The following is a 25,850-nucleotide window of genomic DNA, read 5'->3' as shown; positions in this document are numbered from 1 at the left end:
ATATTTTGTGGAATTGGGGAGTGAAGAAAGAGATGAAAATGGTGTAAGAAAGAACTACATGGAAACAATACTATACAAAGAGAACAGACTACCTTTGAGATCAGCACTTTATTTACCTGATGTGTTCCATTAACTTTCTAAACTCTTTTTCCCAGATTCTTCTCTATAGACAATTTTATGCCAACTGCCTGAGACATATGGAGCTAGATGCAAAAGCATTTCTTTAGGAATATGAACTATAACTTTCCCCAAAAAACAAAGTATAGAAAATACTGCAAATGGCTGGGCGTGGTGGCTCATGCCTGTAATCTCAGCACTTTGGGAGGCCAAGGCAGGCAGATAGCCTGAGTTCAGGAGTTCGAGACCAGTCTGGGCAACATGGTGAAACTCTGTCTCTAGCAAAAATACAAAAAATTAGCTGGGCATGGTGGCATGCACCTGTAGTCCCAGCTACTTAGAAGGCTGAGGTGGAAGGATCACTTGAACGTGGGATGTCAAGGCTGCAAATGAGCCAAGATTGTGCCACTGCACTCCAATTTGAGTGACAGAGGGAAGGCGAGGGGAGAGGAGGGGGAGGGCTGAGAGGAGGGGGGTGAGGGGAGGGAAGGGGAGGGGAAGGGAGGGGAGAGGAGAGGAAAGGAAAGGAGAAAAAAGAAAAAAGACTGCAGGTATAGGTGAAAGTCAGCTAAAAATCTGTTTTCTGAAAATGCCTTTTGGTATTTGTACATTCATGTACTTAATTTTATAAGAAACCCCTTCAAGAGTAAGGATTGTCCATAGAACTGTGATTTTTTTTTTCAATAACATAGTGTGGTGAAATGAACAGGATGGCTTCCCCATCCTCAGATTCTTGGTTTGCAGTTCCAAATATTCGTAGTATGTGAAAACTCATACTCTCTCCTCACTCATCATGACGACGTACTTTTTACTTTCAGTAAAAGTACCCTTATTCATGTTACCTAAAAGAAAAGCAAATAGGGCCAGGCGTGGTGGCTCACACCTGTAATCCCAGCACTTTGGGAGGCCAAGGCGGGTGGATCACAAGGTCAGGAGATCGAGACCACTCTGGCTAACCCGGCGAAACCCCATCTCTACTAAAAACACAAAAAATTAGCCAGGTGTGGTGGCGGGCACCTGTAGTCCCAGCTACTCGGGAGGCTGAGGCAGGAGAATGGCGTGAACCCAAGAGGTGGAGCTTGCAGTGAGCCAAGATCGCACCACTGCACTACAGCCTGGGCGACAGTGCAAGACTTCATCTCAAAAAAAAAAAAAAAAAAGAAAAGAAAAAGAAAAAAAGAAAAGCAAATAGTAGAGCAGCAGTTGGGTGACAGAATAAAAAAAAAAAAAGGAAGGGAAAAACATCCACATGGGTCTTTTCTCTATATATAAAAAATGTGGAAGTATCTATTTCCATTTGATAAGGTTCAGTGATAGAAATGGGAATAGAATCTCTAGAAAACGGAGGACAGAGTTGGTAAGAGAGAGTTAACATAAGAAAACTGGAGAGGCTGTCTCCTAGAGGCTTTTGAGGAGGACCAAGTAAGGAGAGAGTATTAGTTTAACAGAACCCATTCCCTTATAAAAGGAGAAAAATAAGGCGGTCATATAATGTCTTGCCAGGTCCAAGTCAAAAATCAGACACATTCAAACATGAAGTTTAAAAAGGGAGGAGGGAGTCACTCCATTAAAATTATTTTACTTTTAACCCTTTTCTCCAGGGGCTTGGGGGGTGGAAGAGAATAAAGAGATTAGAAATTGAATTGGCCAATCACTAAGCTCTTTGACTCATGCTTCCACTTATCATCCCCATCCTACAATATCAGCATAAAAGGCAACACAATTTTTCTCAAGTCCCAGCTCCAAGAGTGCCACAGACCCTCAACTCAATAATTCCTTGGTTTATGGGGACAGGGGGGGAACAAATTTTATATTTTTAGGGTACATATAGGGTATTTACATGCCCTTTGAATTGAAAATCTCCTTGATTTTCTGGAAAGAAGTAGTTCAAAAGTATAACCCTTGCTTAGAGAAGAAAAAGTCAAATCAGTCAAAGCTTTCTGTAGCTCCAGAGCAACCACAATTAGTTCTAGTGTAATATGTGCTCTATTTAATGTTTGCCTGAGATTATACTCTTGTTGGTCTCAGCATAGAAAGTGTTATTACAGATTGTCTTCTCTGCAACTTTAAAAAACATGCTTAAATGGAATGATAATTATCTTCCCCATGGAAGTGTTTTCTCCTGATGAGCCACCAACAAATCTAGAAAAAGGGAAAAGCTTGCTCTCCTTCACACTGGAATGAAAGCCACTTCAGTCGCATTAGTCTACTTTTTTGAAATGTCTATTTTTAATTATAATCTAGTAGGATGGTAAACACAGTTATGAATATAAGAAGTATAAACTTTAAACATCTACTGTCTAATAATTGATTTCAATCAATCAGTACTTTAAAAAGCCCCAAAATGCTTACTTTAATTTCAACTTGCTCTTCCATTTCTTTCGTTTTTATTGTAGTATATTCCTTTTCAAGCCTAAGAAAGGAAAAAAAAAAGAGTTAAAGGTAATGTTTTCATCCAAAAGTAGTTATCAAATTACAAAACTTAAAAATACATATGAACATAAAATACAATTTATTTAGTTTCCTCTAGCTTATAACTTGGAGATATTTGATGTGAGAAAAATCATGTAGTTTCATGAGTTCTTATTAAAAACTCACTTTACAAATGACAAAAATAAAAATCACATAAAAAGAAAATTTAGAAAGTAAAATGTATAAATCACAAAATACAACTGAGTTTACGATTCTATTCAGCTCTAAACTTACAAATGAAGCATCTATTCTTTTTCCTCAAATTAAAACACACCTGTAGGTTCAACTGGTTCTTAACTTAAAAATCCTGGTACCAACATGGACTTTAAAATTTTTTTTTTTTTTAATGAGACGGAGTCTCGCTCTGTTGCCCAGGCTGGACTGCAGTGGCCGGATCTCGGCTCACTGCAAATTCTACCTCCTGGGTTTACGCCATTCTTCTACCTCAGCCTCCCCAGTAGCTGGGACTACAGGCGCCTGACACCTCGTCTGGCTAATTTTTTTGTATTTTTTTAGTAGAGACGGGTTTTCACCATGTTAGCCAGGATGGTCTCGATCTGACCTCGTGATCCGCCCGTCTCAGCCTCCCAAAGTGACTTTAAAAATTTTAATGAGGGAAAGAGGACAACTCTTCCTTACAGAAGAATTTCAATTAATAGACATAGGAGGAACAAGGTAAAGATAAAAATCACCTTTAGAATTCCACAGTAATAACCACTGCGGGAGGAAACACTAACGGATGCTAAAGTTAGTGGGTGCAAGTTTTAAGCATAGTCTCAAATTATTACTCCTAAAATATTTCGTGTTAAAGGAAAATACTAAATTTACAGTACAGAATCCTAGCAGACTGCACCTGAACTGATTAAGGTTAACATCACCAGTAATACATACTGACATCATGTATCCCTGTTAAGATGTACTGAGTTAAGTGAATTAACACAGGAACAGAAAACCAAAACCCATGTTCTCCCTCACAACTAGGAGCTAAACACTGGGTACTCAGGGACATAAAGATGGGAACAACAGACACTGAGGACTAATAGAAGGGGAAGGGAGGGAGGAGGACAAGGGCTGAAAAACTAACCGTTGGGTACTATGCTTGCTATCTGGGTGATGGGATTATTCATATCTCAAACCTCAGCATTATGCAATATGCCCATGAAATAAATATGTGCATGTACCCCCTGAATTTAAAATAAAGGTCAAAATTATTTAAAAATAAACATAATTTAAAACATGATACTGGGCACAGTGGATCATGCCTCTAATCCCAGCACTTTGGGGGGCCCAAGTGGGCCAACTGCTTGAGGCCTGGAGTTCAAGACCAGCCTGGGCAACATGATGAAACCCAGTCTGTACAAAAAATACAAAAATTAGCCAGGTGCAGTGGGTGCATGCCTGTAGTTGCAGGTACTCAGAGGCTGAGGTGGGAGGATTGCTTGAGCTGGGGAGGTCAAGGTTGCAGTGAGCAGTGATCAAGCCACTGCACTCCAGCCTGGGAAACAGAGCGGGACCCTTCCCCCCAAGCCACCAAAAGTGATAAACCATTAAAAAAAAAAAAAAAAAAGATGTACTGAAAAGGGCATATCACCTCTCTGATCTGTCACTGACTGGAGGAGAGTAAGCATGATATGCAATTCTACTGTAAGTCTAAAATTACCTTTATAAAAATGTATAGGCCACACAAAAATTAGTACCACCAAATTTTTTTATCTTGCTCTTGACAAAAAATATTAATACCAAGTTTACTTCAAATATAAACCAGACCAGGCTCCAAATAACTTATAGCTGCTTTCAAAAATAAAATTCTCCATCAAAGGACAGAAATCTATTATCTCATTTAGCTCACAACAACTTTTTAATATAAGTTGTTATACCTACTCTGAGGTTTAGAAAGCTTGAGAAACTTCTGTATGGTCACAGCTTTGACTGCTACATTACTCTGTCTCTCACTCAAGTGTATCTTAAAACAGGGGTCCTCAACCCTTGTGCAGTGGACCAATACCAGTCTGTGGCCTGTTAGGAACTGGGTCACACAGCAGTAGGTGGACGGCAGGCAAGTGAACATCACTGCCTGAGTTCCGCCTCCTGTCAGATCAGTGGCAGCACTAGATTCTCATAGGAGTGCAAACCCTATTGTGAATTGTGCATGTTGGGGATCTAGGTTGTGCGCTCCTTATGAGAATCTCATGGCTGATGATCTGACGTGAGGTGGAACAGTTTCAACCTGAAGCCATACCTGCAGCCTCCATAAGTAGATAAATGGTTTTCCATGAAAGCAGTCCCTAGTGCCAAAAAGGCTGGAGACCACTGTCTTAAAAGACTATAAGATAGCTGAAAGAATTTATTAAAGACTCCAAAGAGCTGCAAAACATTTTGAACAGCTGCACTATTAAATTTATAGCCTTCACAAACGACTACTCTGAAGTAGTTATCATGACGCATTATGTAAAAACATCACTCATTTACTCACCTAAAAATAAACCCTACTTATTTCACTCCACTGATAGTGTTTTTTAATAAACTTAATTTTTTTAAAAAAGTATTGTTTACAAAAAGACTGTGAAGATAGTACAGACATTCCATGCATCTCATCCCAGTTTCCCCTATTATTAATATGTTACAGTAGTATGGTACATTGTTATAATGAATCAATATTAACATATTGCTGTTACCTAAAGCCCATGACAGTTTTGATGAGAACCTTGACAGTTTTGAGGAGTACCGGTCAGGTATTTTGTAGTTATCATTATGTAATCTTCAAATGGGACCATTATGTAATTCAAATGGGATCTGTCTCATGTTTTTCTCATGATTATACTAGGGTTATTGGGTTTTCAGGAGGAAGACCACAGACATAAATGCCATTTTCATTACCTCATACTAAGGGTACAAACTATCAACAGAACATCACTACTGATGTTGACCTTGATCACCTGGCTGAAGCAGTACACACCACGTTTCTCCAGTGTAAAGTTATTTGTTCCCCCTTCACTGATAGTGTTTTTAGACCCGCATTATAGTTTGTCTAAATTACTAGAAAATACTCATAATTGTTCTTTCTATGGCCAGTTTCATAACTCAGTGTTTTCTATTCACTATTAACAGAGTGATCTTTTTTTAAAATGTTGATTTGGATCATACCACACCCAGAGTGTCCGTGGTTACTCATTACCCTCAGACTAAATTTCAAACGCTTACAAAAAAGTAATCAAAGCTCTCTGGAGAAATAGCTCATTACTGCGCAGGAGGCAAGCAGGTATAAGTGGAACCTGGAACATTTTGTTACCCTAAAGAAATGAAATTCCCAAAGAATAACGGGAAAAATATCCAAAGAACAATGCACCCAGCTTGCAAGGGTTCCCACTGGACAAAGCAGGGACAATTTAATAGTAATGGATTATAGCTCACTGAATAAAATAATTCATGAATTCACACTGATGTAAATAAATGAATAAATAAATGAGGGTGAAGGGAAAGCTCTTCCTTACAGTAGAATGCTGATTAATAAATGAAGAACAAGGGAGTGTAGGAAAATCAAAAATGGATATAAAACTGGTATGGTAAAGTTTGGTAAAGAAAGAGGTTACTACGGCTGGGCGCAGTGGCTCACGCCTGTAATCCCAGCACTTTCGGAGGCGAAGCGGGCGGATCACAAGGTCAGGAGATCGAGACCATCCTGGCTAACACAGTGAAACCCCATCTCTACTAAAAACGCAAAAAATCAGCCGGGTGTGGTGGTGGGCGTCTGTAGTCCCAGCTACTTGGGAGGCTGAGGCAGAAGAATGGTGTGAACCTGGGAGGTGGAGCTTGCAGTGAGCCAAGATCACGCTGCTGCACTTCAGCCTGGGTGACAGAGCGAGACTCCGTCTCAAAAAATTTAAAAAAATAAAAAGAAAGAGGTCACTACATAATCTCAAAGTAGGCTGCCACAAATTACCTATTACAAAAGGGGAAATAACTTTACAGTAGTAAAATCTGGCGGACATCACCTTAATCAAGTGACCAAAGTTAACATTACCAGTTTTGAGAGAAAACAATATCATATATATCGTATGGTGAACCGAGAAGATAAATGCACAACCTGAATCTAATCCTGGGGAAATCCCAGAAAAACTCAAACTTCGAGATTTTCTACAAAATGATTGGCCTGTACATTGTTTAAATATATCAGAAACACAAAGACTGAGGAAATGTGTCAGATTAAAGAAAACCAAATAGGTATTAACACCTAAATCCTACACATGATCCTAGGGTGGACCCTGGATGGAGGGGTGGGGAGATAGTTATATAGCATATTATTGTAACCGGTGATAAAATCTGAACATACACTGTGGATTAGATAATAATATTGTATCTATTAGGTTGGTCGAAAAGTAACTGTGGTTTTTGCCGTTGAAAGTAATGCAAAAACTGCAATTACTTTTGCACCAACCTAATATAATTTCCTTGTTTTGATTAACTACTGGGCTTATGTTAAAGGAGAGAAAAGTAGTTGTTCATAGAAGTACACAGTCAAGTATTCATGGATAAAAGGCACAATATCTAAATTTACTCTCAAATGGACCTCCCCCAAAATGGGAATGGATTTTGCATACACACACACACACACACACACACACACTACATTTACTTACGCATACGGAGGAGAGAGGATGATAAAAGCAAATGGGATGAAATGTAAATAATTGCTGAGTCTTGGTAAAGAGTATATCAGACCCCTGGTACTATATTTGTAACTCTTTTATAAGTTTAAAAGTATACCAACATAAAAATTCACCAAAAAAAGTCAAAGGCTAAGACTCAATTCTTACAACTTTTATGTAGTAAAGGAACCTCTGAGCCTTTGTACTTATTACCGTTCTTCTCACAATGCCCTCCTTCTCTTCACCTGGCCAACCTTTATTACAGCAGAGAGTAAAATTTTTAAAACCAGATCATGTCACTTTTCTCAAAATCCTCTACTGGCTTCCCTTCAGATGTGGAAAAAGTCTGGCCCACGAGGAGGACAATAACCAACAAAACGTTTGACAGTAACGAAAATGTGCTAGATCTGTATTGTCCAATAGAGTAGCCATTAGCCATATGTAACCAATTAGCACTTGAAATATAACTGATGAAATAAATTTTTAATCATATTTAGACTAAATAGCCACACGTGGGTAATGGCTACCACAGCAGATGGCATGGCTTTAAATACCCCTAGCCCCCCGACCATGTTTCTGACCTCACTGCTCACCACACTCCGATTTGCCTACGCTACTCCAGTCCCATCGGTTTTCTTCCTTTTCATTTTTTGCAGAGATGAGATTTTACTATGTTGCCCAGGCTGGTCTCAAACTCCTGGGCTCAATGGATCCTCCCACCTCAGCCTCTCAAAGTGCTGGGATTATAGGTGTGAGCCACTGTGCCTCGCCTCTCACTAGTTTTCTATTCCTTGAATGTATCAATCACATTCTTGCCTCAGTCTTTACATTTACTGTTATCTTACTGTAGGATATACTTCCCCCAGACAATCCCATGACTCCCACTCTTACTTCCCTCTGGTGTCAGCTCAAATAGTACCTTATCAGCCTGTGAGCCCTATCTCTGCATGCCCTGGTCTAAAAGAGTGCCCATCTCTCCATGTCCTTTATCTGGCTTTGTTTTCTTCATGGCACTTTCACTGCTGGATGTTACGCTGTATATTGTTCTATGTCAGTCTTCTGTATTTCAGTAAGTTCCATATCAGCAGGGATTTTCTGTTGCAGTCATAATTTAACCGTAGCAATTAGAAACAAAGGTCTTCAGCCAGGCATGGTGGTTCATGCCTGTAATCCCAGTACTTTCGGAGGCCAAGGCGGGTGGATCACCCGAGGTCAGGAATTCGAGACCAGCCTGGCCAACATAGTGAAACCCAGTCTCTACTAAAAATACAAAAAAAAAATAATTAGCTGGACATGGTGGCATGCGCCTGTAGTCCCAGCTACTCAGGAGGCTGAGGTTTAAACCTTGGAGGCGGAGGTTGCAATAAGCTGAGATTGTACCATTGCACTCCAGCCCGAGGGACAGAGCAAGACTCCGTCTCAAAATAAAAGAAAAAAAAGAAAGAAACAAAGGTCTCCAAAATTGTACTCAGGTATCATCTCCTTCAGAGAACTACCTGAAACTTCCTCCTCTGCCATCATCCTTGCCATGTCTGTGGTCTTATTTTTCTGCTCATGTATCTGCTAAAAGAATGTTTCCTCATATACATTTTAAAGACTTCTAAATTTTGTTTTATCTCAAGTATAAATATAGTTTAAAAGGACATATCGTTGTAATTTATATGTACTTTAACATTTTTCCACTACAACTTAAGTGACATTTATCTTATTTATGGACAACGTCTACTCTAGGACCTAACTGGCAAAGGCAGTCGTTATTATTAAACCAATGAGCCAAATTATATTTACTTCCTCTCATTAAAGTGTTACGTTCACTTTTCAATTCAAATAAACATGAATTAATAATTTGTCCCATGATTACAATTCTACTTCTGAATTCTAATTGTAAGAAAGATAAAGCAGGCTTGCCAAGCATTTCTCAGCTGGATGAAAACAGAAACCCAAATTAGAAATGAGAAAAATTCCATTTTTCAGATTGGCTTCCAAGATGGCCAAATATGAACAGCTTCGGTCTGCAGCTCCCAACGAGACTGACACAGAACACAGGGAATTTCTGCATTTCCAACTGAGATACCTGGTTCATCTCACTGGCACCAGTTGGACAGCGGGTGCACCCTTCAGAGGGCAAGCAGAAGCAGGGCGGGGCATCGCCTCACCCGGGAAGCACAAGGGGTCAAGGGGATTTCCATTTCCTAGCCAAGGGAGACCATGACAGACTGCAGTTGGAGAAACAGTACACTCCTACACTCCTGAGCAAATACTGAGCTTTTCCCACAGTCTTAGCAACCAGCAGACTAGGAGATACCATCCGGTGCCTGGCTTGGCGGGTCCCACGCTCATGGAGCCTTGCTCACTTTTAGCACAGCAGTCTGAGATCGACATTCAAGGCTGCAGCCTGGCGGTGGGAGAGGCGTCCACCATTGCTGAGGCTTGAGTAGCTCAGAGTGTAAACAAAGAGGCCTGGATGCATGAACTGGGCAGAGACCACCACAGCACAGAAAGGCCTACTGCCTCTACAGATTCCCCCTCTGCGGACAGGGCATAGAACAAAAGGCAGCAGACAGTTTCTCCAGACGTAAATGTTCCCATCTCACAGCGCTGAAGAGAGCAGTGGTTCTCTCAGCATGGCGTTTGAGCTCCAAGAATGGATGGACTGCCTCCTCAAGTGGGTCCCTGACTCCCGTGTAGCCTGACTGGGAAACACTTCCCAGTAGGGGACGACAGACACCTCAAACAGGCGGGTGCCCCTCTGGGATGAAGCTTCCAGAGGAAGGATAGGGCAGCAACATTTGCTGTTCTGCAGCCTCCGCTGGTGATACCCAGGTCTGGAGTGGACCTCCAGCAAACTCCAACAGATCTGCATCTGAAGGGTCTGTTAGAAGAAAAACTAACAAACAGAAAGAAATAGCATCAACATCAACAAAAAGGACTTCCACACCAAAACCCCATCCGTAGGTCACCAACATCACAGACCAAAGGTAGATAAAACCACAAAGATAAGGAGAAACCAGAGAAGCTGAAAATTCCATAACACAGAGCACCTCTTCTCCTCCAAAGGATTGCAGCTCCTCACCAGCAAGAGAACAAAATTGGACGGAGAATGAGTTTGACAAGTTGACAGAAGTAGGCTTCAGAAGGTTGGTAATAACAAACTTCTTTGAGCTAAAGGAGCATGTTCTAACCCATCACAAGGAAGCTAAAACCTTGAAAAAAGGCTAGATGATTGGCTAACTAGAGTGTAGAGAAGACCTTAAATGACCTGATGAAGCTGAAAAATACGCCACAAGAACTTCGTGACACATGCACAAGCTTCAGTAGCTGATTCAATCAAGGGGAAGAAAGCAATTGAAGATCAAATTAATGAAATAAAACGAGAAGACAGATTAGAGAAAAAAAGAGTGAAAAGAAATGAACACAGCCTCCAAGACATACGGGACAATGTGAAAAGACCAAACATACGTTTGATTGGTGTACCAGAAAGTGACGGGGACAACAGAAGCAAGTTAGAAAACACTCTTCACGATATTATCCAAGAGAACTTCCCTAATCTAGCAAGGTAGGACAACATTCAAATTAAGGAAATACAGAGACCACCACAAAGACACTCCTTGAAAAGAGTAATTCCAAGACACATAAAATGTCAGATTCACCAAGGTTGAAATAAAGGAAAAAAAATGTTAAGGGCAGCCACAGAGAAGGGTTGGGTTACTTACAAAGGGAAGCCCATCAGACTAATAGTGGATCTCTAGGAATAAACCCTATAAGCCAGAATAGAGTGGGGTCCCACATTCAACATTCTTAAAGAAAATAATTTTCAACCCAGAATCACATATCCAGCCAAACTAAGCTTCAGAAGTGAAGGAGAAATAAAATCTTTTTTTTTTTTTTTTTTGAGACGGAGTGAGTGGCAGTAGGCCACTCACTCACGCCCAGGCTAGAGTGCAGTGGCGCGATCTCGGCTCACTGCAAGCTCCGCCTCCCGGGTTTATGCCATTCTCCTGCCTCAGCCTCCCGAGTAGCTGGGACTACAGGCGCCCGCCACCTCGCCCGGCTAGTTTTTTGTATTTTTTAGTAGAGACGGGGTTTCACCGTGTAGACCAGGATGGTCTCGATCTCCTGACCTCGTGATCCACCCATCTCGGCCTCCCAAAGTGCTGGGATTACAGGCTTGAGCCACCGCGCCCGGCCGAGAAATAAAATCTTTTACAGACAAGGAAATGCTGAGAGATTTTGTCACCTCCACGCCTGCCTTACAAGAGCTCCTGAAGGAGGCACGAAACATGGAAAGGAACAACTGGTACCATCCACCACAAAAACATGCCAAATTGTAAAGACCAGTGACACTATGAAGAAACTGCATCAGTTAACAGGCAAAATAACCAGCTAACATCACAATGATGACAGGATCAAATTTAAACATAACAATATTAACCTTAAATGTAAAAGGGCTAAATGCCCCAATTAAAAGACACAGACTGGCAAATTAGGTAACAGTCAAGACCCATTGGTGTGCTGTATTCAGGAGACCCATCTCACGTGCAAAGATGCACACAGGCTCAAAATAAAGGGATGGAGGAAGATCTACCAAGCAAATGGAAAGCAAAAAAAAGAGGAGGGGTTGCAATTCTAGTCTCTGATAAAACAGACTTTAAACCAACAAAGATCAAAAGAGACAAAGAAGGCCACTACATAATGGTAAAGAGATTAATTCAACAAGAGCTAACTATCTTAAATATAAATGCACCCAATACAGGAGCACCCAGATTCATAAAGCAAGTCCTTAGAGACCTACAAAGAGACTTAGACTCCCACACAGTAACAATAGGAGACTTTAACACTCCACTGTCAATATTAGACAGATCGACAAGATAGAAGGTTAACAAGGATGTCCAGGACTTGAACTCAGCTCTGGACCAAGCAGACCTACTAGATATCTACAGAACTCTCCACCCCAAATCAACAGAATATACATTCCTCTCAGCACCACACTGCACTTATTCTAAAACTGACCACATAATTGGTAGTAAACACTCCTCAGCAAATGTAAAAGAACAGGAATCACAATAAACTGTCTCTCAGATCACAGTGCAGTCAAATTAGAACTCAGGATTAAGAAACTCACTCAAAACTGCACAACTACATGGCAACTGAACAACCTGCTCCTGAATGATTACTGAGTAAATACTAAAATGAGGGCAGAAATAAAGATGTTCTTTGAAATCAATGAGAACAAAGACACAACGTACCAGAATCTCTGGGACACATTTAAAGCAGTGCATTTAGGGAAATTTATAGCACTAAATGCCCATAAGAGAAAGCAGAAAAGATCTAAATTCAACACACTAACACCACAATTAAAAGAACTAGAGAAGCAAGAGCAAACAAATTCAAAAGCTAGCAGGAGGCAAGAAATAACTAAGATCAGAGCAGAACTGAAGGAGACAGAGACATAAAAAACCCTGCAAAAAATCAATGAATTCAGGAGCTGGTTTTTTGAAGAGATTAACAAAATAGACAGACCGCTAGCAAGACTAATTAAGAAGGAAAGAGAGAAGAATCAAGTAGATGCCATAAAAAATGATAAAGGGGATATCACCACCGATCCCACAGATATACAAACTACCATCAGAGAATACTATAAACACTTTTATGCAAATAAACTAGAAAATCTAGGAGAAATGAATAAAATCCTGGAAACATACACACTCCCAAGACTAAACCAGGAAGAAGTGGAATCTCTGAATAGACCAATTAACAGGTTCTGAAACTGAGGCAATAACCAACAGCCTACCAACCAAAAAAAGTCCAGGACCAAAGGGATTCACAGCCAAATTCTGCCAGAGGTACAAAAAAGAGCTTGTACCATTCCTTCTCAAACTATTCCAGTCAAAAGAAAAAGAGGGAATCCTCCCTAACTCATTTTATGAGGCCAGCATCATCCTGATACCAAAGCCTGGTAGAGACACAACAAAAAAAGAGAATTTTAGGCCAATACCCCTGATGAACATCAATGTCAAAATCCTCAATAAAATATTGGCAAACCGAATACAGCAGCACATCAAAAAGCTTATCCACCATGATCAAGTCAGATTCATCCCTGGGATGCAAGGCTGGTTCAACATACGCAAATCAATAAACGTAATCCATCACATCACCAGAACCAATGACAAAAAACACATGATTATCTCAATAGATGCAGAAAAGGCCTTTGACAAAAGTCAACAGCCTTCATGCTAAAAAAACTCAATAAATTCGGTATTGATGGAACATATCTCAAAATAATAAGAGCTATTTATGACAAACCCACAGCCAATATCATACTGAATGGGCAAAAGCTGGAAGCATTCCCTTTGAAAACTGGCACAAGACAGGGATGCCCTCTCTCACCACTCCTATTCAAAACAGTGTTGGAAGTTCTGGCCAGGGCAATCTGGCAAGAGAAAGAAATAAAGGGTATTCAATTAGAAAACGAGGAAGTCAAATTGTCACTGTTTGCAGATGACATGGTTGTATATTTAGAGAACCCCATCGTCTCAGCCCAAAATTTCCCTAAGCTGATAAGCAACTTCAGCAAAGTCTCAGGATACAAAATCAATGAGCAAAAATCACAAGTATTTCTATACACCAATAATAGAGAGCCAACAAATCATGAGTGAACTCACATTAACAATTGCTACAAAGAGAATAAAATATCTAGGAATCCAACTTGCAAGGGATGTGAAGGACCTCTTCAAGGAGAACTACAAATCACTGCTCAACAAAATAAGAAGACACAAACAAATGGAAGAACATTCCATGCTCATGGACAGGAAGAATCAATATTCTGACAATGGCCATACTGCCCAAGGTAATTTATAGATTCACTGCTATCCCCATCAAGTTACCACTGACTTTCTTCACAGAATTGGAAAAAACTAAAGTTCATATGGAACCAAAAAAGAGCCCGCATAGCCAAGACGATCCTAAGCAAAAGAACAAAGCTGGAGGCATCATGCTACCTGACCTCAAACTACACTACAAGGCTACAGTAACCAAAACAGCATGGTACTGGTACCAAAACAGAGATATAGACCAATGGAACAGAACAGAGGCCTCAGAAATAACACCACACATCTACAACCATCTGATCTTTGACAAACCTGACAAAAACAAAATATGGGAAAAGGATTCCCTATTTAATAAATGATGCTGGGAAAACTGGCTAGCCATATATAGAAAGCTGGAACTGGATCCCTTCCTTACACCATATACCAAAATTAACTCAGGATGGATTAAAGACTTAAATGTAACATCTGACACCATAAAAACTCTAGAAGAAAACCTAGGCAGTTCCATTTAGGACATAGGCATGGGCAAAGACTTCCTGACTAGAACACCAAAAGCAATGGCACCAAAAGCCAAAATTCACAAATGGGATCTAATTAAACTAAAGAGCTTCTGCACAGCACAAGAAACTATCATCAGAGTGAACAGGCAACCTACAGAATGGGAGAAAATCTTTGCAATCTACCCATCTGACGAAGGGATAATATCCAGAATCTACAAAGAACTCAAACAAATTTACAAGAAAAAAACCCCAGCAAAAAGTGGGCAAAGGATATGAACAAATACTTCTCAAAAGAAGACATTTATGCAGCCAACAGACATGTGAAAAAATGCTTATCATCACTGGTCATCAGAGAATGCAAATCAAAACCACAATGAGATACCATCTCACACCAGTTAGAATGGCAATCATTAAAGTCAGAAAACAACAGATGCTGGAGAGGATGTGAAGAAATAGGGATGCTTTTACAGTGTTGGTGGGACTGTAAACTAGTTCAACCATTGTAGAAGACAGTGTGGCGATTCCTCAAGGATCTAGAACTAGAAATACCATTTGACCCAGCAATCCCATTACTGGGTATATACCCAAAGGATTATAAATTATGCTATTATAAAGACACATGCACACGTATGTTTATTGCGGCACTATTCACAATAGCAAAGACTTGGAACCAACCTAAATGTCCATCAATAATGGACTGGATTAAGAAAATGTGGTACATATATACCATGGAATACTATGCAGCCATAATAAAGGATGGGTTCATGTCCTCTGCAGGGACATGGATGAAGCTGGAAACCATGATTCTAAGCAAACTAGGACAAGGACAGAAAAACCAAATACCACATGTTCTCACTCATAGGTGGGAGCTGAACAAAACCTGTACATTGTGCACATGTACCCTAGAACTTAAAGTATAATAATAATAGTAATAAAGAAAACTTCCATTTTTCTTGCTTTGCTCTCTCAGGGGATACTCCCTCAGGAGCAAGTCATTCTGAAACTGCTCTTTTTATTTGGAGCTGCAGAGATTTTTTATAAACTAAAGTAATGTACCATAGTAAGATCTAGATTGGCTGACAGGTTTTCCTTCCTTCCTTCCTTTAATAAAGTGGGAGAAGGCATGCTGTAAAAGGGAAGGTGCAAAGGAGAATCAAGGCACCTCTACTACAAAAATGTTATCAGACAGATAAACTGTAGGAAAGAATATGGATAGAAATTGAAAATCTACTTAACCAAGCTCCGAACATTTTCCTGACACCCAGCAGACTGTGTATGCCAGTTTGAAGACATACGGGTTAGGTATCTCTAACATATAATTTTAATAATCTGTTATATATTTGCATGTAATAAGCCATTTACTTTTCTGTGCTGCCACCCTCCAACCAACAGGAAGCTTGAGCATTTTTGAGAGGTAGGTCCAATTTTGAGTTTATTATATATTCCAAGACTGATACTTGGTAGAAATGGACAAGACTTATCTTTTAATACAGACAAAAGATTACAACCCAGATTACAAACAACTAGCAACCACTAAGAAGTCAAAGCAGTATGAAGTAGACACTGCAAGAGAAAAGGGAGGAAAAAAAAATAGAAGAAAAACATGAGGCCAATAAACGTACGAAAAGATGCTTACTCTTATTAACAATCAGAGAAATGTAAATTAAGTAGAAAATGAGACATTTTATACTGGCCACAATGAGAACTCATACACTGCTAGGTTAGACTATAAATTAGTGTCAGTTTGGCAAAATTTTGTGATGCTGAACACAGCTTACTTTGCAATGTTAAAGCATTCTGAATATAAGCCTGCAAGCCCTTAATAATGCCCCCTGTGATTGATAAAAATTAAGCAGATTGGCAAAAATTAAGAATAACCAAGCACTGATGACAAAGTAGAACAATGAGACCATTTCTTTAGACAGGGTCTCACTCTGTCACTCAGGCTGGAGTGCAGTGGCACAATCGTGGATCATTGCAGCCAGGACCGCCCAGGCTCAAGTGATCCTCCCACCTTGGCCTCTTGAGTAGCTAGGACCACAGGTGTACTGGCGCCACCACACTCAGCTAATTTTTGTATTTTTTTGTAGAGACAAAGTTTCACCATGTTGCCCAAGCTGGTCTCAAACTCCTAGGCACAAACAATCTGCCTGCCTCAGCCTCCCAAAGTGAAAGGACTACAGGTGTTAACCACCGCACCTGGCCACAATAAGAACTCATACACTGCTGGGTTAGACTATAAACTAGTGTCACTTCGGCAAAATTTTGTGATGTTCAACACAACTTACTTTGCAACCTTAACACATTCTGAATATAGGCCTGTAAGTCCTTAATAATGCCCCCTGCAAAAGAATAGACTAATTCAAAAGAACACCATTCCCACTAACTCTTTTCTCTGGAATTTGGTATTTAAAGGGAATAATGAAGTTTTTGTTTTGTTTAAGAGAGAGGGTCTTACTCTGTCACCCAGGCTGGAGTGCAGTGCTGTGATCATGGCTCACTGCAGCCTCCAACTCCAGACTCAAGCCATCTTCCCACCTCAGCCTATGGAGAAGCCAGGACTATAGGCACCTGGCTAGCTTTTTTTATTTCTTGCAGAGATGGGGTCTCGCTATGTTGCCCAGGCTGGTCTCAAACTCCCAGGCTCAGGCGATCCTCTTGCCTGGGCCTCCCAAAGTGCTGGTATTGTGGGTGTGAGCCACCATGCCTGGCTGAAATAATGAAGTGTTTATATGTGTTTCCAGTAGAATGAAGTTAGCTGCAGTTAAAGAAGAAAAGGTTATGAAGAAAGCTGACTGATAAAAGTAAGAAGAACGACATTTTATTTTATTTTATTTTTATTTTTTATTTTTTATTTATTTTATTATACTTTAAGTTCTAAGGTACATGTGCATAACGTTTATATCATGTATAACTCCCCAGTGCAATCCCTCCCTCCTCCCCGCTCCCCATGATAGGCCCCAGTGTGTGATATTCCCCTTCCCGAGTCCAAGTGATCTCATTGTTCAGTTCCCACCTATGAGTGAGAACATGCGGTGTTTGGTTTTCTCTTCTTGTGATAGTTTGCTAAGAATGATGGTTTCCAGCTGCATCCATATCCCTACAAAGGACGCAAACTCATCCTTTTTTATGGCTGCATAGTATTCCATGGTGTGTATGTGCCACATTTTCTTAATCCAGTCTGTCACAGATGGACATTTGGGTTGATTCCAAGTCTTTGCTATTGTGAATAGTGCCGCAATAAACATACGTGTGCATGTGTCTTTGTAGTAGAGTAATTTATAATCCTTTGGGTATATACCCAGTAGTGGGATGGCTGGGTCATACAGTAAGTACATCTAGTTCTAGATCCTTGAGGAATCGCCATACTGTTTTCCATAATGGTTGAACTAGTTTACAATCCCACCAACAGTGTAAAAGTGAAGAACGACATTTTAAAAATCATGCTTTTGTTATCCTAAATGAAACAATTTAACACGAAAAGTATCCCCAATGATACTTTTTTTTTTGGAGACAGGGTCTCACTCTGTTGCCAAGGCTAAAGTACAGTGACGCAATCATAGCTCACTGCATCCTTCTTGACTTCTCAAGTGATTCTCCCAACTTAGTCTCTTGAGTAGCTGGAACTAAAGGTGCACACCACCACACTTGGCTAATTTTTGGTCTTTCTTTTTTTTTTTTTTTCTTTCCTTTAGAGACAGGATTTCACCATGTTGCCCAGGCTGGTCTTGAATTCCTGGCCTCAAAGTGATCTGCCTACCTCAGCCTCCCAAAGTACTGGGATTATAGGTGTGAGCCACTGTGCCTAGCCCTCATTAATACTTTTGAGCAGACTGAGCCAAGAGGTGGAAAGTCATAAGGAACTGGATATTCTTACGATGCCAAAGTATCAACTTACAAAATACTTACTGGGTGCCAAGAGGGCCATCACGGCTATTATAATAAAGAAATCTGTCATTACCTTAATCTAATCATCAATCATGGCATCTCTAATAACAGTGAGACAGACATTATACATCTTTTAAGATGAATAAAGTACATGGTATCACCTATTAAGTACTCTTGCCAGAAATGTTCATGCTTAATTAGATTAAGTCTTCACATTAGCTCTCAGTTTATAGAAAACACAAGAGATACAGAAGTTATATGAGATGACAAGGAAATAATCAGATGAATCCTTCAGGTTTGATATTCTCCATAAAACTGACTTGGTCTCTTCAACAAGTCAATACATTAAAAAGGAAGATTGGAATAGATGGTGCTGATCTAAATTTTTAAAAATGTAAGTGAATAACCGAATACAATGCAATCAATGGCAAATAAATTTTTGGCACAACTGAGGAAATGTGAACATAGATTGAGTATTAGGCAATATTATGGAATTACTGTTAAGTGGTGAAAGCAATGTGGTAAAGGAGGCAAATTACTTTATGGACATGAATACTGACGTATTAAAGAGTGAAGTGTCACAATTTCTGAGCTTTACTTTGAAATACTTTGGAAAAAAAATGACAAAATATTAACAATATTTACTTTGAAATACTTTGAAAAAATAAATATGACAAAATATTAACAATTGTTAAATGTAGACAATAAGCAATGGATATTTCTTATTCTATTTTTCTGTATGTCTGAAAATTTTCCCAAGTGAAAAAAAGCAAATAGAATGTGATCTGTAGCTAATGAGTAAATCTATTGTTTTCTTCACAGCTAAGCTTCATAAAAGGAAAATGAAATGCTATGTTGAGGAAGGTTTTATTTTGCTGCTTCTAAGTCAGAACTAAAAATTATTTTCTTAGATTGAAGAAAATGAAACAACAGAGAGAGAGAAGTTGAAGATAGAGGACAGAAGGAATAGTTAATGGAGCAAGGAGCTGGAAGAGATGGAAACGAGTAACATCATGTATTCTGAATTAGCATTATAAAGGAAAAAAATACTGTATTCTAAAAGGAGAAGAAAAAGAACATAGCTAAGTCTACAAGCTGGAAGACAGCAAGTTTAGGAAGTTTGAAAATGATTGCTGAATTAGGAATAAGGTAATCTGGTGAGAGTTAAGTATGGCAAAAAGGGGATGGGAGTTTGGGAAGAATGGTAAGGTTTGAAGTAACCACTGTGAGGAATGAGATAATTAATCAAAGCCAATATAAACACACATGGAAGGCCACTGGAAACATAATTTACTGTCAGCAATCTCAGTAACTATGCAACAACAATTGGCTACATGAATACAGGAAACAAAAGGGCAGAGGAAGTACAGTTGTTCATATCAGAAGAAGGCTTTTACACCTCAATCTAGAGATCTTGATAAAGCACAATGGGGAGAGCATGAATAAGGAAGTGAGGCCGGGCACGGTGGCTCAAGCCTGTAATCCCAGCACTTTGGGAGGCCGAGACGGGCGGATCACGAGGTCAGGAGATCGAGACCATCCTGGCTAACACGGTGAAACCCCGTCTCTACTAAAAAATACAAAAAACTAGCCAGACGATTTGGCGGGCGCCTGTAGTCCCAGCTACTCCGGAGGCTGAGGCAGGAGAATGGCCTAAACCCAGGAGGCGGAGCTTGCAGTGAGCTGAGATCCCGCCACTGCACTCCAGCCTGGGCGCGAGACTCCGTCTCAAAAAAAAAAAAAAGGAAGTGAAAGAACTAGGGAGCCAGAAATCTGATAAGTAAACAGGATTAACTGAAATTTCAGAAATGGATTGTACATATGACAAGATCTATACAAGGAGAATTAGTTACCAAGAAGGTTAAGGAACCTCATTCTCTATCAGACTTCTAAAGTAAAATAAATTCTCTGCCTGGCTAGTGTGAGTTCAATGTTGTTTTACCATGTGACAAAAATTGAGATAATTCATTTTTATCAGTTACAAGGCACAGCAGCTTTTTGGTCTATATGATGTCTCCACATGATGGTAGTTATTTAAAATGTATCAACATGATGGTGGTTATTTAAAACATCACAAGTAACTTATTAATAATAAAAGTTGAAGCTCAAAAATCGGCCCGGCTTGCTTTTGTCAATTAGAGCTAACTTTTTAATGCTTTTTAAAGAGATAAGGTATCACTATGTTACCTAGGCTGATTGTGAACTCCTGAGCTCAAGCAATCCTCCTGCTTCAGCCTCCCGAGTAGCTGGGACTACATATCATTTGTGCATGGAAAAGCTAACTAATTTTAATAACAAAATTCTCACTCATATTTAAATATACTTTGTGGAGTAGGAATATCCATGGGAGTAGTATGTTGTACGTTAATGTAATTTCATATTGCAGCAGAAAAGAAACTGCTAACTGCTAGCATACAGTATTGTTATCATTTTAAAGCATTTTATGCCATAGAAAGTACATGACCACAGGTTAAGAATTAAGTACTGGAAGCTAGAGAAATCATGGCTATTATTTTAATTAATACACTTAATCTGTTTCAAAAATAAAACTAATGAGCTGAGACTGTTTATTTTGAACTTTTAGGACATGCATACCAAAAAAAGCTTCATTAGAAAGTAGCACAATACATAAAATTTGACCAGGTGCAGCGGCTAACATCTGTAATCCCCACATTTTAGGAGGCTGAGATGGGAGGATCACTTGAGCCCAGGGGTTCAAGACCAGCCTGGGCAATACAGTGAGACTCTGTCTCTACAAAAAATTTTTTTAAATTAGCCAGACATGGTGGTGTGCACCTGTAGTACACCTGTACTTTAGTAGAGACAGGGTACTTCCTGTCCTTAGGAAGCTGATGTGGGAGGACCACTTGAACCCAGGATTTCAAGGCTACAGTGAGCAGCCATGATCACACCACTGTACTCCAGCCTGGGTGACAGAGCAAAAGCCTGTCTCTAAAATAAATAAATAAATTTTTAAGTTCTCAATCCATACCTCATGTCTATCTTGCTGGTTATGCTAATTTTGAACTTAAGTGACACTCTGGGGTCAAACTAAGAGGAAAAGAATGCCAATGAATGGGACCACACCAGAAAAGTGGTTTCAAAAATAACAGCATCCTCATATATGTATATCCATTCCAGGCTCCTATTTCTAGTCAATATGTAAAAGGAGGAAAGTTTTAAAGGTAGTACATGCTAGTCCCACGCACCACTATTAAAAGCTGTATATTCCAACATTAGCTTTATGTTATAATGAAACCAATACCACCAAAGAAAATAAAACAGTTCTATAACCTAAGGAGGAAAACTGTATCACTAGAATGTTTTGCAACTTCCACTGAATTTCCAACAAAAATATAAAATACTTACTTTTTCATTTTCTTTGAGTTGTATTTGACTTGGTAAGCTGCTTGGATTAGCTTGTCTGGGACACCATCAAACTGATGTGGAATGACCTTTTGAAAGTGCTAAGATACAATAAAAGAAAAACATAAGAATGACTTAAGTGCTGTTAATAGTGAAATCCAAAGACATTCAAGAAATTACAGGCTGGGCATGGTGGCTCATGCTTGTAATCGAAGCACTTTGGGAGGCTAAGGCAGGCGGATCACTTCAGGTCAGGAGTTCAAGACCAGCCTGGCCAACGTGGTGAAACCCTGTTTCTACTAAAAATACAAAACTTAGCTGGGTGTAGTGGTGCACGCTTGTAATTCCAGCTACACAGGAGGCTGAGGTGGGGGAAGGATCACTTGAACCTGGGAGGTGGAGGCTGCAGTGAGCAGAGATCACGCCACTGCACTCCAGCCTGGGCAACAGAGTGAAACTCTGTCTCCAAAAAAAAAAAAAAAAAAAGGAATTATGAACTTACCTGTAACATCCCTTCCATGTCAAGTTGCATCAGTTCTGCCTGATTCATCTGAAGAAGTGCTAATCCTACACGAAACACTATTTCTAAACCCTGAGGAAACAAATTAAATAAATCCAAATTTATCTTACTCTTCCATCAACAAAAACAAGTCATTTGAAATAATACTAAGGTAAGCATTTAGGGATCTAAACTAGAGGCTGGTAAACATTTTCTGTCAAGAGTCAGAAAGCAAATATTTTAGATTTGATGGGCTACACTGTCTGTCAGAATTACTCAGCTCTGTCACTACAACCCCAAAGCAGACATACACAACATATAAATAAATGGGCAGGGTTGTGTTCTAGGAAAACTTTATTAAAAACAGGTGTGGAAGGACAGATTTGGCACAAAAATCCATCCATCTGATTGGGACATGAATCACAGTTGGCCAACTGTGATCTGAACTAATTTAGATAGGTAATACAAATTGATTTTTCCCAAGATGTAATTAATAGCAACACTGAGTTCACAGACTAGAAAATAAAGGATTACCTCTATGTACTACTGACAAAAGGACAACAACCTGCAATGTGTTCATAGAATAGAAGAAACATGCTTATTACTTCTTACTCTTTGGATGACAGATGCATTGCAACAATTTTAACTGTAAGACAAATATTTTACCTCTCATGAACTTTCACTGTGTTAGGAGGTGATAAAGAGGTATGATTAACAGTGTAGGCTCCAAACTGCCTATGTTTGAATCCTTGTTACAAACACCACTTATGTATTGTGTGTCCACAGACAAGCTACTTAACCTTTCTCTAAGTCTCAACTTCCTCATCTATCATCTAACAAATGGAATAAAAACAGTATCTACCTGATAGGGTTATTATAAGATTTAAATGGGATTATCCATGTAAGCAGTTTTGCATGGGACACATGGCTTTCCTTCATTGCTCTCCTCATTGCCCTGCTCTCACTAACTCAGTGACCCCTTTGCTCAGCTCCTGCTCTGTCTGCCCATTAGCTTACCTCAGACATAAAGATATCAAATATCCTTGTTGCAATTGGTAGTGGAAAAGTTGTAAGAAAGATAGTCAGAAACCAGGATGATGCATACATTGAGGTATGAAAACTCTGAGATTGAAAATGTACAAAGAGCTCCGGAAGATGCTCCTAAAGAGAAGAAAGCAGTTAGTTATAACACAGTAAAACTGAGTATTTCAAATTAGATCATTATATTTATACTAGATCATCCTATACCAAACACAAAGATTAGATCAAGCATCATATGGAAAACGTAAGACATAGAAATTGAAACATTTGGGACAGTGGCTAGTATCTAGGAAAGAAAGAAGGGGAAAAGAATGCGTCGTTGGAATTTTGAGTATAACATTTAATTTATTAATAAAAAGAAACCAATAAAAGTTTTATATTTGTTTAATCCTGTTGGTGGATACAAGAGTGACTGATATTTTCTATACTTTTCTATCAACTATAATATTTCAAAAAGACGTTTAAAAAGAAAAGAAATGCCATGTTAAAATACTTTTAGGCACTATCTACCATTGATCACCTAATTCTTACCTTCCTAAAGAATAGGAAAAATACTCAAAATACAGATGTTTCAGCAAGTCTAGTAATTCAAAACATAAATGAGACTTTCTTTTTTTTTTTTTTTGAGACAGGGTCTCACTCTGTCACTCAGGCTAGGGTACAGTGGTGTGATCTTGGCTCACTGCAACCTCTGCCTCCCAAGCTGAAGCAATCCTCTCATCTCAGCCTCCCAGGCAGCTGGGACTACAGGTGCACACCACCATACCCAGCTAATTTTTTTTATTTTTAGTAGAGACAAGGTTTTGCCATGTTGCCCAGGCTGGTCTCAAACTCCTAGGCTCAAGTGATCTGTCCACCTCAGCCTCCTAAAGTGCTGAGATTAGAGGCATGGGCTACTGCATCCAGCCATAAATGACACATTAATTGAAAAATATAACATTGGCCGGGCACGGTGGCTCAAGCCTGTAATCCCAGCACTTTGGGAGGCCGAGGCGGGCGGATCACGAGGTCAGGAGATCAAGACCATCTTGGCTAACATGGTGAAACCCCATCTCTACTAAAAATACAGAAAATTAGCCGGGCGTGGTGGCGGGCGCCTGTAGTCCCAGCTACTCGGAGGCTGAGGCGAGAGAATGGCACGAACCCGGGAGGCGGAGCTTGCAGTGAGCCGAGATCACGCCACTGCACTCCAGCCTGGGCGACACAGCCAGACTCCGTCTAAAAAAAAAAAAAATCTATCTATCTATCTATCTATCTATCTATCTATCTATCTATCTATCTATATAACATTAAAAGAGTTTAAGGCTGCTAAAAACAAGCTTACTATTTCAGAAAAGAAATAATTAAGAATAATCTCAAGTCCAGGCACAGCGGCTCATGCCTGTAATCCCAGCACTTTGGGAGGCTTAGATAGGAAGATCACTTGAGCCCAGGAGTTCAACATCAACCTGGACAACATAGTGAAACCCTGTCTCTACAAAAAATAAAAAAATAAAAAATAAAAATAAATAAAAAACTATTCAGTTGCAGTGGTATACACCTGTAGTTTCAGCTACACAGAAGGCTGAGGTAGGAGGATGGCTTGAGCCCAGGAGGTCAAGGAGGCAGTGAACCATGATCGTGTCATTGTACTTCAGCTTGGGCGACAGAGCTAGACTCTGTCTCAGAAAAAAAAAAAAAAAATTCATCTTAAGACCTATTCTGGCTTTTTCTTTAAAATATATAGAAACAAAAAGTATGTACTCCATAATGTACAACCATTGTATGTCAATTAAAAAATCAGCTGGGCACGGCAGTGGCTCACGCCTGTAATCCCAGCACTTTGGGAGGCCAAGGTGGGTGGATCACAAGGTCAGGAGATCGAGACTATCCTGGCTAACATGGTGAAACTCCGTCTCTACTAAAAAAAATACAAAAAATTAGCCGGGTGTGGTGGTCCCAGCTACTCGAGAAGCTGAGGCAGGAGAATGGTATGAACCCAGGGGGCAGAGCTTGCAGTGAGCCGAGATTGCGCCACTGCACTCCAGCCTGGGCCACAAAGCAAGACTCCATCTCAAAAATAAATAAATGAATAAATAAAAAATAAAATGTAAGAACACTTTACATATCCCCTTGCTCCCATCATAGATAGAAAAACTTGGAGTTTATAAGGCTGCCAGGAGACAGGAAACTAATAAAAATGGCTCCCATGCCAGCTGATTCATTAACCTATTTTCTTATATTCTGCTCATTTAATTGAAATTGAAATTGAAATAAGTGAAAATATTTACATTATAGCAAACTTAAATATACAAAATATAAAAATTAAATCCAGAAAGGTAAAATACTTCAAAGGTATTTTTCCCTTGATTTTGATTCTGCTCCTATTCTCTCCACCTTCATTCAGTCACTAGATAACTTGAGTCTTAAACTAGCAACATAAAAAGAAAACATTACAGGAAAAAAAATTACGGGCTAGTAAAAAATAAAAATAAAATAAAAGTAAAAAGGCAGA

The 25,850-nt window shown here is 39.6% G+C and overlaps 1 protein-coding gene across 7 annotated transcripts in view; it reads right to left on the bottom strand.

The window, feature by feature from the left end:
* EVI5 (ecotropic viral integration site 5) overlaps positions 1 to 25,850 on the bottom strand; it is a 271,308-nt gene that overhangs the window by 154,976 nt on the left and 90,482 nt on the right. For all 7 annotated transcript variants that reach the window (XM_033200700.1, XM_033200699.1, XM_033200704.1 and 4 more), the window contains 4 exons: positions 23,333 to 23,476; positions 22,319 to 22,408; positions 21,820 to 21,917; positions 2,470 to 2,530 (listed from right to left, as the gene is read on the bottom strand). In XM_033200700.1, the coding sequence (XP_033056591.1) occupies positions 2,470 to 2,530; positions 21,820 to 21,917; positions 22,319 to 22,408; positions 23,333 to 23,476 (393 nt within the window). The remainder of the gene's footprint in view (positions 1 to 2,469; positions 2,531 to 21,819; positions 21,918 to 22,318; positions 22,409 to 23,332; positions 23,477 to 25,850) is intronic.

The sequence above is a fragment of the Trachypithecus francoisi genome, unplaced genomic scaffold, assembly GCF_009764315.1.
Source record: "Trachypithecus francoisi isolate TF-2019V2 unplaced genomic scaffold, Tfra_2.0 Lachesis_group5, whole genome shotgun sequence".
Classification (NCBI taxonomy): Eukaryota; Metazoa; Chordata; class Mammalia; order Primates; family Cercopithecidae; genus Trachypithecus; species Trachypithecus francoisi.
Note: the sequence above shows the minus strand (reverse complement) of the source record. Positions and strands in the feature narration are given on the sequence as shown.